The 17,048-nt window shown below is 36.4% G+C and overlaps 1 protein-coding gene across 1 annotated transcript; it reads left to right on the forward strand.

The window, feature by feature from the left end:
* Window positions 1–2,089: 2,089 nt before the first annotated feature.
* LOC120130113 (thylakoid lumenal 29 kDa protein, chloroplastic) lies at window positions 2,090–15,276 on the forward strand. The gene is made up of 12 exons (XM_039147443.1): window positions 2,090–2,100; window positions 12,356–12,486; window positions 12,558–12,659; window positions 12,847–12,931; window positions 13,023–13,057; window positions 13,185–13,250; window positions 13,355–13,395; window positions 13,773–13,903; window positions 13,984–14,090; window positions 14,258–14,395; window positions 14,682–14,816; window positions 14,957–15,276. Exons 2-12 carry the CDS (start codon window positions 12,370–12,372, stop codon window positions 15,065–15,067), a joined length of 1,068 nt encoding a protein of 355 aa, XP_039003374.1. The 5' UTR covers window positions 2,090–2,100; window positions 12,356–12,369; the 3' UTR covers window positions 15,068–15,276.
* Window positions 15,277–17,048: the final 1,772 nt, after the last annotated feature.

Genomic DNA, 17,048 nt, shown 5'->3' on the forward strand with positions numbered 1-17,048 from the left:
GACTTCGTGAAGCAATCAATATCAAATGGATTGAGGCTTCAAGAGGTGTCAGTTGAGTTCATTGACTTCACAGAATCTCAATTAGAGGACTTCTAGAACAAGCTAGGCCAGTTACTGTTGACTAATGAGAATAGAGTGGGCCCAGATCATTCAAGAGGTGGAATCTCTCGGGCCTAAGAGAGGGTCTGGATAAATTCAAAAAGTGGGTAAAAGGTCCCAAAAGACAAACAAAAGGAAAAAGAAAGTCCAAAAACCAATTAAAAAAGAGAAGTAACAAAAGGCAAGAGCAAGAAAACGTGGTGGTATTTCCAAGCTCATCTCCAGATGATGAAAATAGGAAGTAAACCTTCGAAGTTGGGAGAAAGGTGTGCCTAGAATTTGAAGGCTCGAAAGAATTAGTCATCAATTGGCTTTAAGAGCTCGATGCCAAGGACGGAGGCAGATAGACCAGATTGCAAGTGATTCCTTCAGTGTTTGTTATCCCTCTTTAATGAATTACTGCTTCGTATCATGGACCGTGAGAGGATTAGGGCGAGCAGAGAAACTTAGAGCGGTTAAATAATTAATCTCAACGAGAAAGGTCCGTGTTGCATTCCTGGAGGAATCAAAGTTGTAAGTGGAGAAACTAGGGCTACTGAACAAAATTTGGGGCTCAAACCCAGATATTTTGACATTCTCTCAGTCGCATGGAGCATCAGGTCTCATATCCATTATGGACCAAAGATTCTTTCTCATAGAAGGTAAAATCATCCATCCCAATTATAATTTTCTAATTGGGACTTTTTTGTGAGAAGAAGAAGAGATGTGGGTTGTTGAATATATACGCACCCAACGATGTAGAGGGAGAGAAGGGTGTCTCTTGATTCACTATCCGAGGTTATTCAAGGACAAAATTTCCTGGTGATTTTGGGGTGATTTCAATCAGGTGAAATCGAAAGAGGAAAACATGGGGGATCGATGAATGAATATGCTTCCAATTTTTTTAGGGACTTCATTTATGTTAACAATCTGGTAGACCTTCCACTCACGAGTAACACCTTTACATGGTATAGAGGAGGATCATCCAGTACAGAATGTAGGCTTGATCGCTTCCTAGTCTTGCTAGAAGTGCTACCTCCGTTTCCAAAAATCTTTCAAAGCACACCAACAGATGCTATATCACAGCACAAACTATTACTACTAAAGGAGGATGTCCTAGAAAAGGGAATCATACCGTTAAAGTACTTCAATTTCTGGACAGACGAACCTGAGTTTGTGCATATCGTGAAGAAGACTGTAGAAGTAACCATGGTATGGAGATGGCGAAGCTTCATAAGGTTATTAAATCTGCCTCTAAACAGTGGAGCAAGGAGTTTAGATTAAGAGACGTTATCTCTATAGAAGAACTGGAAGCGCAAATTTCTAAGCTGGAAACTGATCTAGTGGTTTCAACCAATCCGGAAAATGTATGGAAGGAAATCCAATTGTTTGAGAGCATCATTTTGGTCGAGACTTAGATGAGAAGAGATGGAATGGATACAAAAATCTCACCTCAAGTGGTTTAAAGGAGGATATAGAAACACTAAGTTTTTTCACACGTGTGCATCTATGAGGCAAAAGAGCAACTTGATATCCTTCATTCGAGTGGGTGAAAAAACTCTCAGTGATCCTAAATCCATTAGAAGGGCATTTGAGAATCACTTTAGATTATCCTACAATGAGGTGCGAACCGTGCCGGTAAAGAATTTGGAAGGCGATTTCAAAATGCTAAATGAACACTCCTCCCAAGCTTTAGAAAGACCTTTCTTAGTAGAAGAAGTATGTGAAGCTATCAACTCGTCTGATGGGTCATGAGACCCAGGTCCCGACGATTTTAATAATAGAATTCTTCAAGAAATTGTGGCACCTTGTTAAGAGTGAAGTAATGAAGTTTGTTGAGTTTTTTACCAAGGTCATTTACTAGATCCCTTAATCAACCACTCTTTCATCGCGCTTATTCCCAAGGTAGCATCGCCTAAATCAGTTAACGATTTTAGGCTAATAAGTTTAATGGGCAATCTGTACATGATTCTTGCTCGGGTCCTTGCAAGAAGACTTGTATCAATGAAGTAATTGGGGAGAGTCAATTTGCTTTCATTTCGGGCAAACAGATTGCAGATTGCGCCCTCATTGAAAATTAGATAATAGACTCTGAGACGGAATAAGTGCGAAGCAGTCATCATTACAGCAGACTTCAAAAAAAGTGTATGACTGTGTGGATTGGAAGTTCTTGGATTTGATTATGGAGAAGATGGGTTTTGGGCAAAAATGGCAAAAGTATATTAGTCTCTGTGTTTCAACAGCCTCTGTGTCGGTTCTAGTAAATGGGGTTCCATCGGGCAAGTTCAACATTAGAAGGGGTCTTAGACAAAGGTGCCCCCTGTCCCTTTCCTGTTCAACATAGTTGGAGAATCTCTTTGTATAGTGATCTAAGCATCATTGCAGCAGGGTCTAATTAAAGGAGTCAAGGTGGGTTGAGAGGAGTTGTTACTCTCCCATCTGAAATTCACGGATGATCTCATAATCTTTGTAGATGCGTCAAAACAACACGTAATAAACATCAAGAGAGTTCTGAGGGTTTTTGGCATTGCTTCCGGCTTTAAATTAAACATGAATAAGACAAAATTGCTAGGTGATAACGTAGAAGAAAGTGTACTGAACTCATGGGCAAGTGCTATTAAATGCGGAGTTGAGCTTTTGTCCGTAATTTATTTAGGTCTCCCGTTGGGGCATATATGCAACTCTAAAGTTTTGTGGAAACCGATCATGGAAAAGATCCAGTATGTAGGTTAAATTGGTGGAAAGGCAGAATCCTCTCTTTTGGTGGTAAACTAACTTTGGTCAGGTCGGTCTTATCCAACATATCGATTTTCAAACTGCCGATCGGGACTGAAAGAAATAAATAGGTTGACTGCAAGATTTTTATGGGGTTCCTCTTTTAACCGTCGAATTCACTGGGTTAACTTGGAGAATATAGTAAGGCCAAAAGAAATTGGGGGCTCGGCTTGATTAATGTCAGAACTCGGAATAGATCACTATTAAATGGATTTAGAGATATGGGATCGAACTAAACAACCTTTGGAAACGATTAGTAGTTGCTACTTCTAGTGGGAATCAAATGAGCTTACTGCCCAACATCAGTAAAGGTAGGAAGGGATCTTGGTTGTGGCACATTATCACTCGTCCCCCAGCTCTCCCTAATAATGAATTCACAAGAAACATATACCTCTCAAGACAGCTTTCCCTCGTATCTTCGCCCTTGCCTTAAAAAATGGCTGTAAAGTGGCAGAGTTTGGGACTTTTGTAAACGACCATTGGAGATGGGCTATCCCATTGAGGAAGTGACTTTTCAATTGGGAATTGGAGCACTGGACCAATTTCACAAACACTTTTAGTAGTGTTTCTCTCAATTCCTTGAGCATGGACACGATTTAAATGAAGGGGGTTTCATCGGGGTTGTATACACCTAAATCATATTGTAATCTCACCAAGAATGTAAGTGTCAATGCAGATCGGTTTTGGAATTTGGTTTGGGCAGGGTTTAGCACATCCTAAGGTGGAGGCATTTATGTGGAAAATAATCTAGGGTCACGTGCCAGTTCGAGTGGAATTGTAAAAAGAAACAATGGATGCATATCCACAAATAATTGTGTTTATGTGATAAAGAAATGGAAACGATGGACCATATTTTCTGCCATTACGAAGTGTCGTGGAGAGTTTAGCAGGCACGGTGTAATCAATGGAATATGAAGATCGTAATCCCAAAATCTTTAAAATGTTTTCTAATGTTATGGGACAACATTCATGTAAAACCCTCTTGTAAACTTATTTGGCTGGTAGCTTTTTTGCAATGGTCTAGACCATCTGGCTGGAAAGGAATAAATCTTTATTTGACAATAAGCAGCTTGAGCATGGTCGCATCTTCGATATTGCAGTCCTAAGAATTGGCTCATGGGCTAAAAGCAAATGGTCGGAGTCAATCTTATCCATAAATGACTTCACAAGCAGCCTTGCGAATGTATCAATCCTAAACCGCAAAAGTCAAAGACCTCTACAAGGTTCATGGATTACCCCACCCATAGGGATGTTAAAGATAAATGTAAATGCTGTTGTTGATAGCTGTGGATTGGTTGATTTTGTTGAAATCCTTCGGAATCAGACAAGGGTTTGCTTCTTCAATTTTCTAGATTTATTGGGCTGTTGAATCCTTTAAATGCAGAATTTACTCCTTTCTTAGAAGCAGGACACATCATTTTAGGACTAGAAAACGAATACAATGGCAAGCTTCAACTCGAATCTGATAGCATGATCGCTGTCAAATGGATAAAAAAAACCTCATCTTAGCTCCTCTTGCTTGCACCGATCTGGTAAGCAAAGTATCGGCCTTATGCGAGCGATTCTCTTGGACCATCAATTTTGTGTACATGGAGAGGAATCTCGATGCTCATAATCTTGCAAAAGAAAGGACCATAAGGAAGATACCTTATATTTGGTCTTTGGTGAGTAGGGCGGTTCCAAGGGGTTTAGAAGGCAGAAGCTATCGCTTTTACATCTGAGATAAAAGGGTAAAAAGTGTTTTAAGTGTTCGTTTTGTTGGGAAATAAATCGAGTATGAGTAATTTTCCTATAGCAAGATTAGTGAGAATACGAAATAAAAGCGGAAAAAATAATACTCGAAAAATTGATAACGGAGTTCAGCCAATTGTGCTTACGTCTCCGGACTGCTGCAGATCTTTTACTAAAGAGAAAAAATTACAGGTGTTTACAAAACACACTTGAGAGAGAACTGGAAGATTTTGGGATGATTTTGAAGCTAAATGAGCTAGGGCATTTATAGTTGAAGCTTAAGGACTAATCTTATAAATACCCTAAAGAGTGCAGTGGCTAAAAAATAATTAACTCAATTTTAATTTCAATAAAATATTGGGGCACTGAATTCGGTGCCCCTTTTGCTGTAAAACTCTAGCCTTTTATTGAAAAAAAACATAGGCGGTGCCCCCCTGTCAGCCGCAATTCTTGACTTCTCCAACAATCTCCCACTTGAAGACTGATTTTAATCTGTCTTCACACCTCGATCAATGCAGCAGCATTTCTAGTCTTGTTACTCTAGCATGCCAACTGAAGCTGAACACAACTTCAGTTTGTCCGTGGTCACCGTCTTTGTCAACATGTCTGCCGGATTTTGAGCTCCACTAATCTTTTCAAGTTTCAAAATCCCATCTTCCAGAAGAGACCGGATAAAATGATATCTTAATTGTATATGCTTCGTCCTGGAATGAAAAGACGGATTTTTTGCTAGATGGATAGCACTTTGACTATCGCAGTACAAGACATTGTTTTCTTGTTTCTTGCCTAATTCTTCCAAGAAACTTTGGAGCCAGACCATCTCTTTGCTGGCTTCCGTAACAGCGACATATTCTGCTTCAGTTGTGGAGAGAACAACTATCTTCTGTAGTTGAGAAACCCAACTCACTGCAGTTCCTCCTAGAGTATAGACATACCCTGTAGTGCACTTTCTGATGTCAATATTTCCGGCTAAGTCAGCATCTACATAGCCTGTCAGTATAGTATCTCCACATTTGAAACAAAGTGCTTTGTTTGTAGTACCCCGCAGATATATGAGGATCCATTTGACTGCTTCCCAGTGTACTTTGCCCGGATTATTCATGTACCTGCTAACAGCTCCCACTACATGAGCAATATCTGGTCTAGTACAAACCATGGCATACATCAGACTTCCAATTGCTAAGGCATACGTCACTTTCACCATGTGTGCACGTTCTTTCTCCGTCTTTGGTGACTGTTCTTTGGAGAGTCTGAAATGAACACCTAAAGGTGTACTTACTGGTTTAGCATCTTGCATGTTGAACATGGAGAGTACTTTGTTGATGTACTCAGCTTGTGATAACATCAAAGTCCCCGACTTTTTATCTCTCTTGATCCTCATCCCAAGAATCTGCTTTGCAGCGCCCATATCCTTCATAGCAAACTGCTTTGACAATTCTTGCTTCAAGTGTATAATCTCTTGCATGTCTGAGCCTGCAACGAGCATGTCATCAACGTACAATAATAAAATAATAAAGCTATTTTCGAACCTCTTGATGTAACAACAATGATCTGCTTGGCATCTGGTAAAATCATTGCTACTCATGAAGCTATCGAACTTCTTGTACCACTGTCTAGGAGCTTGTTTTAAACCATACAAGCTCTTCTTCAACCCACATACCATGTTTTTCTTGCCTGCCTCTATAAAGCCTTCTGGTTGCCTCATATAGATTTCTTCCTCCAAATCACCATGAAGGAAAGCTGTCTTTACATCTAACTGCTCAAGATGTAAATTTTCTACAGCTACAATTTTCAACACCAGCCTGATTGTAGACAGTTTTACAACTGGAGAGAAAATTTCATTGTAGTCAATACCTTCCTTTTACTGAAAACCTTTGACAACCAATCTTGCTTTGTAGCGTTTGTTCCCATCGTGCTCTTCTTTGATCCTGTAGATCCACTTGTTATGGAGCGCTTTCTTACCTGGTGGTAATTCAACTAATTCCCATATCTGATTTGACATAAGCGAGTCCATCTCATCTTTCATGGAAGACTCCCACTTGACTAAATCCTCCACTTGCATAGCTTCATCATAGCACTCTGGTTCACCATTGTCAGTCAGCAACAAGTAGTGCAAAGAAGGAGAATATCGTTGGGTTGGTTTAGGAATTATGGAGGAGCGTCTTAGTTCCGGTGTGCCTGGTTCTTCTTGAACTGCTTCAGGATTGATCTGAACATCATTTCCAGAAATCTCCTCGAACTCAGTAAATTCCTTTGTTTCAGCTTTGCTATTTGAACTGCTTGATTCTACAGTTGACCTGTCTTTGTACATCACATTCTCATTGAAAATGACATCTCTGCTTCTGATGATCTTCCGATTTTCATAGTCCCAAAACCGATAACCGAACTCATCACCTCCATAACCAACAAAGGCACATTTGTTGGACTTAGCATCAAGTTTACTTCTTTCAGCAGAGTCTATGTGTACATAAGAAATACAACCAAACACTCTTAAGTGTGAAAAGTTTATTTCTTTCTTGCTCCAAACTTCCTCTGGTATTCTGCCATCCAAAGGAACTGAGGGCCCACGGTTGATCAGGTAAGTTGCAGTGTTGATAGCTTCAGCCCATAGAAATTTGGGCAATCCAGCATGTATCCTCATGCTTCTGGCACGTTCATTCAGAGTTTTGTTCATGCGCTCTGCTACGCCATTCTGCTGCGGTGTCATGAGAACTGTTGTCTCCATCTTGATCCCATTGTTTGTGCAGAAGTCTCTGAATCTCCTATTTCTGTACTCTCTTCCATTATCAGACCTCAACCGTTTGACTTTCAGACCAGTCTCATTTTCCACCATGGCCTTCCATTTTCTGAAGGTATCAAAGACTTCTGATTTCTTCTTCAGAAAATAAACCCACACATTCCTTGTAGAATCATCGATGAAGGTGACATAATATAGTGAGCCTACAAGAGATGGAACTGGAGATGGTCCCCATACATCAATATGAACCAACTCTAACTTTTCAGCCTTGGGTGTCTTACCAATCTTTCCAAAGCTTACTTTCTTTTGTTTGCCAAAGATGCAATCCTCGCATAGTCCGACATCTACATTCTTTAGATCCGACAACTTCCCCTTTGACAAAAGTGTCTTCATCCCTTTCTCGCTCATATGGCCAAGCCTTTGGTGTCATAGGTTTGATTTTCCATCAGCATCTGCTACTGCAATGATATTCTCTAAATTTGAGGATATATAGAGAGTACCAGTTTTCTTACCACGAGCAATGACGAGTGCTCCTTTAGTAATCTTCCATTCATAGCCTGAAAAGGTTGTGCTAAATCCTTCACCATCAAGCTGTCCTACAGAAATCAAATTTCTTTTGAGGCCAGGAATATGTCTCACTCCTTTCAGCGTCCAAGTGGTCTGGTTTGGCAACTTTAATCGGATGTCTCCTTTTCCGATGATCTTCAAGGTTTCATCATCGGCTAGATGAACCTTCCCAAAATCACCACTGAAATAGTTTTGCATGATTTCTCGGCATAGGGTGGAGTGGAAAGATGCCCCTGAATCCAAGATCCAGGATTCAATCGGACTGTTGACGCTTAGAATCATGGCATCACCTGTCTCCTCTGTCACGTTGGCAGAATCCTGTGCGCCAATATTTTTCTTCAGTGCTCGGCAATCTCTTTTAAAGTGACCATTTTTGCCGCAGTTATAACAGGTAAAATCTTTCTTTCCCGTTATTGATTTTCCCCTTCTGGATTTTGATCTGCCACGATTTGAATTTCTTTCTGAAGTTCTCCCTCTAGACTTCGTGTGCAAGGCTGAGGAGGTTGATGCTTCACCCGATTCTCTTCGTCGAATTTCTTCACTCAATACCAGATCTCGAACATCATCGAATTTTAATTTGTTGTTTCCCGACGAGCTACTGACTGCTGTAACAGTAACATTCCAACTGTCTGGTAGAGATGATAAGAGAATTAAAGCTCGAACTTCATCATCGAATTCAATTTCCATGGAACTCAACTGGGTTGTGATAGTGTTGAGTTCATTTAGGTGTTGAGCCATTGATGCCCCATCCGCCATCCGCAAATTGAATAATTGCCTCATCAAGTGAACTTTTTTTGAGGCTGATGGCTTCTCATACATACTGGAGAGAGTTACCATAAGACCCGCCGTGGTCTTTTCCTTTGCTATGTTGAAAGCAACATTGCGGGATAACGTCAGTCGGATAACTCCGAGGGCTTGTCTATCGAGAAGAGCCCAGTCTTCATTCTTCATGCCCTCTGGTTGCTTTCCTGAGAGGGGTTGATATAGATTTTTCTGGTACAGAAAATCTTCAATCTGCATCTTCCAAAAGCCAAAGTCCGCACCATCGAACTTTTCAATTTTCACCTTCCCTTTGTCTGCAGTCATCGCTCCCACTCGAATCTGGATTCGTTTGGATCGTTTCTGACAATTCTTGCGAACTACCGTGTATTAGAACACCTCCGTCGAAAAATTCGTATTGCCGACAAAATTTCACTATTCACAAAATTTACTATTCACGTGAATAGTAATGAATAGTAACCTCGCAAAAAAAATTGACAAAACTTACAACCAAAAGCTCTGATTACCAGTTGTTGGGAAATAAACCGAGTATGAGTAATTTCCCTATAGCCAGATTAGTGAGAATACGAAATAAAAGCGGAAAAATAATACCCGAAAAATTGATAACGGAGTTCAGCCAATTGTGCTTACGTCTCCGGACTGCTGTAGATCTTTTACTAAAGAGAAAAAATTACAGGTGTTTACAAAACACACTTGAGAGAGAACTGGAAGATTTGGGGATGATTTTGAAGCTAAATGAGCTAGGGTATTTATAGTTGAAGCTTAAGGATTAATCTTGTAAATACCCTAAAGAGTGAAGTGGCTAAAAAATAATTAACCCAATTTTAATTTCAATAAAATATTGGGGCACCAAATTCGGTGCCCTTTTTGCTGAAAAACTCTAGCCTTTTATTGAAAAAAAACATAGGCGGTGCCCCCCTGTCAGCCGTAATTATTGACTTCTCCAACACGTTTCGGAGGGACCCTGCTGTTCAATTTCGTTTAGTGCACAATCGATCCTTGGCTCTAGTGTTAATCTTGTTAGCTGCATTGTTGAAGACCTAATTGTCTGGTGTATAGTTACATTTGATGCATTCCTTCCTAGTCAAATCCTTATCCTAGCAGGCGACTGAAATTAATGAAAGTGGAGAAAATGTGTTGGTAGTCCACCGATTCAAGGTGTCATGCGTGTTTCAACAGGTTGATAACTAGCTAGGGTGGTCAAATAGTTAGATGCCAACCCTTCTTCTAGTGAATGGTAATCTCATGTCGAATGCTCTTAGATGTTTAATGTGCTACATGTGGAAAACGTTGTATTGATTCTGGCTGCCCCAGTATTATGTAGCTAACCGGCTTGACCATACACCAGGGGCCCGGAGAAATATGCATTGTATCGGCTTATAGGGGAACTCTTTTTACTCCATTAGGTGTATAGAGGTTTTTTTAATAAGGCTTCTATCTTTGTCTCATAGGTGTTATTTCAAACAAATTGAGGTAATACACTGATGAATAAAATAATACTATAACCATGCTATTATATGAATGTGGCTAAAATTTAATCAAATGTAATATATATATATATATATATACAAATAAAATATACTTATATGAAATTATGGTGTATTGATGATTGGAAATATGATCTTATTGTCTAAGATCTCAAATGAAAAATTATATATGGTAAATATGATCTTCGATAAAATTATTACTTCTTAGCAAGTCATGTTGATAACATATTGTGAAATAAACTAAATAAAGCAATAATAAAAACAAGAAGGAGAGGAGATATAAGAATAAAGAGAAAAAAGTGTTCTATTATATCAATATGTTGTATATAATGTTTTCTCTAACCTCCGTATTTATATCTATAAGTAGTAAATGTAATATACAACTCTAATATCAATGGATATTAGAGATATAATAATAATGTATATCAATATCTTTATCTTATAGATAAATATAGAAATTCACATAAATAAATATTTATATCGTAAATAATTTATATCAATGTAATTATGCACAAAAGGAATGATCATTTTGAAATAGTCATATTATTTCAAGGGCATTATTGTCCTAAAGAGGAAGTTGTCTAATTCCTAAGAAAACACGGGGAATTACATTCCCGGGAAAACCCCAAAAAACACTATTGTAGGGAATGCTTTATTACCTTTGAAAAGAATGCTTCTAAATTAAATGTGGGTATGTGATTCCGGAAAATATTATTCCTCTTGATAATTTTTTTTTTGCGAATCAAATATCCCCTAACATCTTACACGTGTACAAAGTACACATGCAATCTTTTACATGTAAGAAGTGCACATCATCTTACTGGCGTATAAAAAAGTTTGCAATTATTTTCACTATTGTTTTTTAGGTAAATTGGTATTTGAGGCCTATGTATTTTTGAAGAAAAAAAACCAGTGTGACCTTCATTTTTTTTTAAAAATTCAATGTGACATTTAAACTTAGAAAAAGAATCTAATGTGATCTTCTAATCAACAGTTTTTGTCGTTGACTGTTACGATGATAATGTGGCACCTCACAATGTTGACGTGACGGTCAATGATGCTGACGTGGTTGATGACAAGACAGATAGGTTAAATTGATTTTTTTTCAAGTTTGATGGCCAAATTGATTTTTTTTAAGTTTAAGTACTTATTTATTTTTTAAAAAATATTAATATTTTAAAATTTAAAATATTAAAATGTGAAAGTGTTAAATATAAAAGTATCATTAATTATTAGTATTATTTATTAAATAAAATATATATTATATTTAATTTTAAAATATTATTATTTAATTTAATTTACTATTTTATTTTTCATTGAAATTACATAAAAAAGCCAATCAAAATAGTTATTCTTCTATCAATGAAAATAAGGATGATGTGAATTCACAACTACTTCAAGGAAAACATAATATATACTTCCATAACTTTTCCTACAACTAGTATTTTAATAATCTGATTGTCAAACATCAATATAAATATACTTATCATATATTTTAAATTTAAAATATTTGTATTTTAAAAAAACATCAAATAAGCCCTTGAACTTTTTAAAAAATCAATTTGGCCCTTGAATTTGAAAAACTAATTTAGTCCATCTGTCATATCATCAGCCATGTCACCAGTTACTGTGAACTGTCATGTCAGTACCGTGAACCGCCACATCAATTCCATGAAGTGCCACATCATGATTGTAACAGTCAACGAAAAAAACTATTAGGTCAAAAGGCCACATTGGATTCTTTTTCTAAGTTCGAGGTTTACATTGAGTGCAAAAAAGAATATAAGTGTCACATTGATCTTTTTTCAAAATTACAGGGCCTTAGGTGACCTTTTGCCTTCTTTTTTTTACATTTTTTCTTATTCCAAATTTCCTATCATGTAAAATTCAGAGTGAAAACTAGAAAATTAAGATAAACTCTTTCTGTAATAAAATCAACCAAGGTACCCCATGGCGGCAACAGATTCGTTTGTAATTTATATGGGCTTAAACAAAAACTAGCAATTTGGGTCCATTAACTCATCCCATACTTGGAGACAAGTCTCAAGAATTTGCCCCCCACCAATAAGAATCGAGATACATAGATGAATAGATAGAGATAAGGATGATACAAAATCATTTACTCTATTGCGCATTCTACACGTACCTTTGTAGCAAGCACATCACATATCTGCTCTCTGCCAAGCAAGAAACGAAGAAGTAGAATCTTAGGCAATGAGGGTGTCTTTCCTTTCAACAACGCCTTCTTTGGTTTCACTCGCCCCTGTCCCTGACCCCTCTTTGAATTCTATTCCTACCTCTATTGCTGCCAATAGATCCCTCTCTCGGCCTGTAAGTTGCTTTTGTTTTCACTATATTTGCTTTGAAATGCAAAACTCATTGTTTCGTGTTGAAACCATCAGGGTGCTATTCGTTGTACTAAAACCCAACCTGTTGATGTTTCTTCTGAATATGGCTTCCGTCGTAGAGATGTTCTCAAATGCATTGGAGCTACAGTTGGTTTGGTAACACCTACTTTTCTCTTTCTCTACAACTCTATCAATGTTTTAATTAACCTGTTTAAAACCATTTAAGCTACTTAAGTAGATATGTAGCAATAAATCTCCATTAACTGTGCCATAAGATGAATGTATGTGTGCTTTCGATGATAATGCGGTGATAAGTTTGTGCCAGTTTTGATCTGTGTTTTAGGAATTCCTTGGAAGCTCAGGGTCATGGGTTGAAATGGCAAGTGCTGCTGATTTGATACAACGTAGACAGCGCTCTGAGTTCCTCTGTAAGTAAAGTTCCCCATATATACACTAGTACAGTTTCACCTTGAAACTACTATGGTATTCTGAATTATATTCCACACTTATCTTCTGCAGCAAGTATTAAGGACACCTTGTATACAGCTATAAAGGTATATTTACCGATCCTTATCCCTTTCCTACAGCAAAATACAAATAAGTTGTGTTTGTGGTCTTAGGTTATGGTTTAGCAATTAGCATTGGATCTTGTTATTGTTATGTTTCAATCATGAATTTCAGGAAAATCCAGATATTGTCCCCTCCCTGCTAACTTTGGCACTGAATGATGCTGTGACTTATGACAAGGTCAGATTCATGATATTTGTTAACAAGGTTTTCAGTTTCCTCTTTAATTTGCTATATGAGATGGGGAAATAAATATAATAACTTTCTACTGCTTAAGTTTGTAGGCTACAAAATCTGGTGGCCCAAATGGATCCATTCGTTTTAGGTATGTCTTGGTTTTACACAGCGTTATCTCAAGTATAATTCTGTTCTTAGGAACTACGTAAAATACTTCACAAATGTAAGTCTGGTAACCTTTTAGTTTACTGAGCACTGACACTAAGATCTTGTTTACCATTGTGCTGTTTGTATATTTTAACATGGAAGTAGATGCCTTGACTTTAAGTTGAATAATTCTAACTGAGAAATTTGGAGATTAGTTTTGCCTTGTTTTCCATTTTTTTTTTTTTTGCCATTCACATTTTTTGTCCTCGGTTACTCGGTGCTTAAACCTTCCCCTTTTCTGCGGCTCAGTAGAATCATTGTTTTAGCTTCTTATTCAAATCTTAACTTTCTTCCTTGACTTCTTTTTCTTGCTTAAAGCTCAGAGTTAAGCCGACCTGAAAATAAGGGGCTTTCAGCTGCTGTGAGTTTGTTAGATGAAGCAAAGAAGGAGATTGATTTATATTCCAAGGGAGGACCTATCTCATACTCAGATCTCATCCAATATGCAGGTGAAATTATGCCCTCTGTCATAGCTATCTCTCTTGATAATGCTAATTCACCGGACATTGCATTTGTTTATTCTATCCAGCTCAAACCGCCGTCAAGTCTACTTTTCTGGCTGCTGCTATTCGCAAATGCGGTGGGAACGAAGAGAAAGGAAGAACATTATATGCGGCGTATGGTTCAAACGGACAGGTCCTTTTCTTTAAGTGAAAATGCTATCATCTGTTGTTTAGCAATTAGCATGATCTAATCTATTACTGGTATTTTCGCCTTGAGTTTGAAGTACTAAATACTACAAATATGATTGAAGTTGGCAGTTCATTAGTATTGATACTGTTACTGTTATATTGCTCCAACAGTGGGGCTTGTTTGATAGACAGTTTGGACGAAGTGATGCTGAAGAGCCAGACCCGGAGGGAAGAGTGCCTCTTTGGGAGAAAGCAAACGTGCAAGAAATGAAAGATAAGTTCAAAGCAATCGGCTTTGGTCCCCGTCAGGTAGTTCCTTGTTTCGCGCTTTTATTACAGTCACTTTCTTCTTAATCTTCACTAAACCCATCAAAGTGCCAAAAAGACATGCTTGAACTCACAAGCATGATAGAAGTCCATGTAAAAGAGGAATGGTGATTTTGACATGTTTAACGTTTTCATGTATATTGTTTTCTTCCCTGTACCTCCCGTTTGCCCCACTTTGGAGTGCAACAGCCTTCATGTCTTATTCGGTCACAATCATCATGTGTGCACCCTAATCTCGGTCATTTTTTTTCTCGTATCGGATGATCAGCTAGCTGTGATGTCTGCATTCTTGGGTCCAGACCAGAATGCAACAGAGGCCTTGCTAGTTACTGATCCAGATGTTTCTCCTTGGGTTCAAAAGTACCAGCGGAGCCGAGAAACTGTGTCCCAGACGGATTATGAGGTTCGTTCGTTGTTTCTCTGTATTTCAATCTAGCATCTTTGAATGGTTGTCAAGTTCGACACGAAAATCGTAATTACTTCATGTTAAACATTAAACCCGGGTCTTGTTTTAAACTCGATTATGTAATTCTGCTATCCCAGGTTGATCTGATAACTACACTTACAAAGCTAAGTTGCCTGGGGCAGCAAATCAACTATGAGGCATACACATATCCAGTCAAAAAGATTGAACTGAGCAAACTCAAATTGTAGGATGAAGCAGCAAAGTAAAGTGGTGAGCTCCGACACTAAATTTTCCAAGTTGAATCTTCTTATCATCGTTTGTGTATTGAAAAAATGAAAGTATTTGTTAGTATCAATCAATCCATCCACGCTTCAATTTCCATTTGAATGTTTATAACAAATGTTTGTTGTTGTAATCTGTCAGCTCAATAAGCTTGTGCTTGCACGGTTGACGTTAATTTTCCATTCTAGTTCATTTAATATCTTTTATATTGGATTTGATTCATTACAAAACCGAAACATGCTAGGAACTTGAACCAATCCTTAGTGATTAAAGGGAGTATTATATTCCTCAAGTACAAGCAACTACGTTTACCATGGTGTGTGTTGTCCATGATTAAGAAAAATTATGAACAAATATTATCTTATAATCATCACGTACTATTAAAGGGATAGTGACTTTTCTTGTTAGTTTGACTTTTTCTTTTCGAAAATTTAAATATATTGTTATTTTAAATTATAAAATATAGAAAATTACAAAAAAAATAATTTTCCCGCTATAACTCCTTGATAACTTGAGCTTTTTTTTATTGAGTAATGCCTACCAAATAAATTAATACCATTAATATGTTTAGTTCCATCGTTGAAAATACATCGAAAGTGACTTTCAACTACATTGTTGTCAAGTATATCAGGCAAGTTTGGTTCATTTAATAAATGGATAGTCTTATTTCTTTCATTGAATTTGGGTGAAGACATATTTTGAACAATTGATCCGACAAAACAACTCAAAATATCGTCATAAAGTACAAATTTATCTATGGAGAATAGATCTACAAATGGTTGCTATCATATATATTTTATATGTTAAAATATTTAAATATTTAATACTTAATTATGTTTTATGAAATATTATAATAAGAATATTTGAATTAAAATTAAAATTAAATAAATAATTATATATTTTATAATTTTTTTTGCAAAACATCACCAAATTGATTTTGTGATTAAAAAAATTATATCTATAATTTAAGTTTAGTCTTAAATAAAAATATAAATTATTATATTTATACAACAAATGTATTTTTTTATGATTAATAAAAATAAATTTATCAAAATTTAAATTCAATCACTCAATTTTAATTTTTTTCAAAATATTATTCTTTATATCTAAAAAAATAAATTTTTTACTGTAATAACTCTATTCACTATAGAAGTTTATAACAACTAAATATTTATTCAAATGTTTTAATAAAAAATATTTTATAATTTGTAAGATTAATTGTTTAATATTTCAGACGATTAAAATATTTAATTTTAATCTATATATATTTTAATAAAAATTTAAGCAAAAAGGTAATTGAGGCTCCTATATTTTTCTAAAAAACTCAATGCGGTGCTCGAATTGTTTTTGTATTCAATATGACCCTCGAACTTAGAAAAAGAACCTAATGTTTTCCTTTGACCCACGATTTTTTTCTTGACCGTTACGATATTGACGTGACACTTCACAGGGATGATGGCGGTTTACGGTGGCTGGTGACATGACAAATAGATTAAATTTTTTTTTCTCAAGTTCGAATGTCAAATTATTTTTTTTAAATTCAAAGGCTTATTTGTTTTTTTTAAAATACAAATATTTTAAATTAAAAATATTAAAATATTAAAAAGTTAAATATAAAAATATCATTAATTATTAGTATTATTTACTAAATAATAAAATATGTTATATTTAATTTAATTTACTTTTTTATTTATTAAATAATCAGTGGTAGAAAAACTTAGGAATTTTTATCACCGAACTTCCACCGATCTGGTTCATACTAATGGGGCTGTTTTGAAGAGAAGACCACTTATAATAGGAATTCTAACAAGATCTGGCTGTAAGAATAATAGAGATGCTATATGTAAGGCATGGATGGGAAACGATATGAACACTTGATTTTCCATCATTTGTCATTGGAAACATTAATTTTTTTTCATTCTTAAGTTGGATAGTTTTATATTGCAA

The sequence above is a fragment of the Hibiscus syriacus genome, unplaced genomic scaffold, assembly GCF_006381635.1.
Source record: "Hibiscus syriacus cultivar Baekdansim isolate YM2019G1 unplaced genomic scaffold, ASM638163v2 tig00110511_pilon, whole genome shotgun sequence".
Lineage (NCBI taxonomy): Eukaryota > Viridiplantae > Streptophyta > Magnoliopsida > Malvales > Malvaceae > Hibiscus > Hibiscus syriacus.

Coding starts and splice junctions, on each gene's coding strand:
- LOC120130113 (XM_039147443.1), top strand. CDS start 12,370: ATGAGGGTGTCTTTCCTTTCAACAACGCCTTCTTTGGTTTCACTCGCC. Junction 13,396..13,772: donor AATGGATCCATTCGTTTTAG/GTATGTCTTGGT, acceptor TCTTGCTTAAAG/CTCAGAGTTAAGCCGACCTG. Junction 14,091..14,257: donor CGTATGGTTCAAACGGACAG/GTCCTTTTCTTT, acceptor TTGCTCCAACAG/TGGGGCTTGTTTGATAGACA.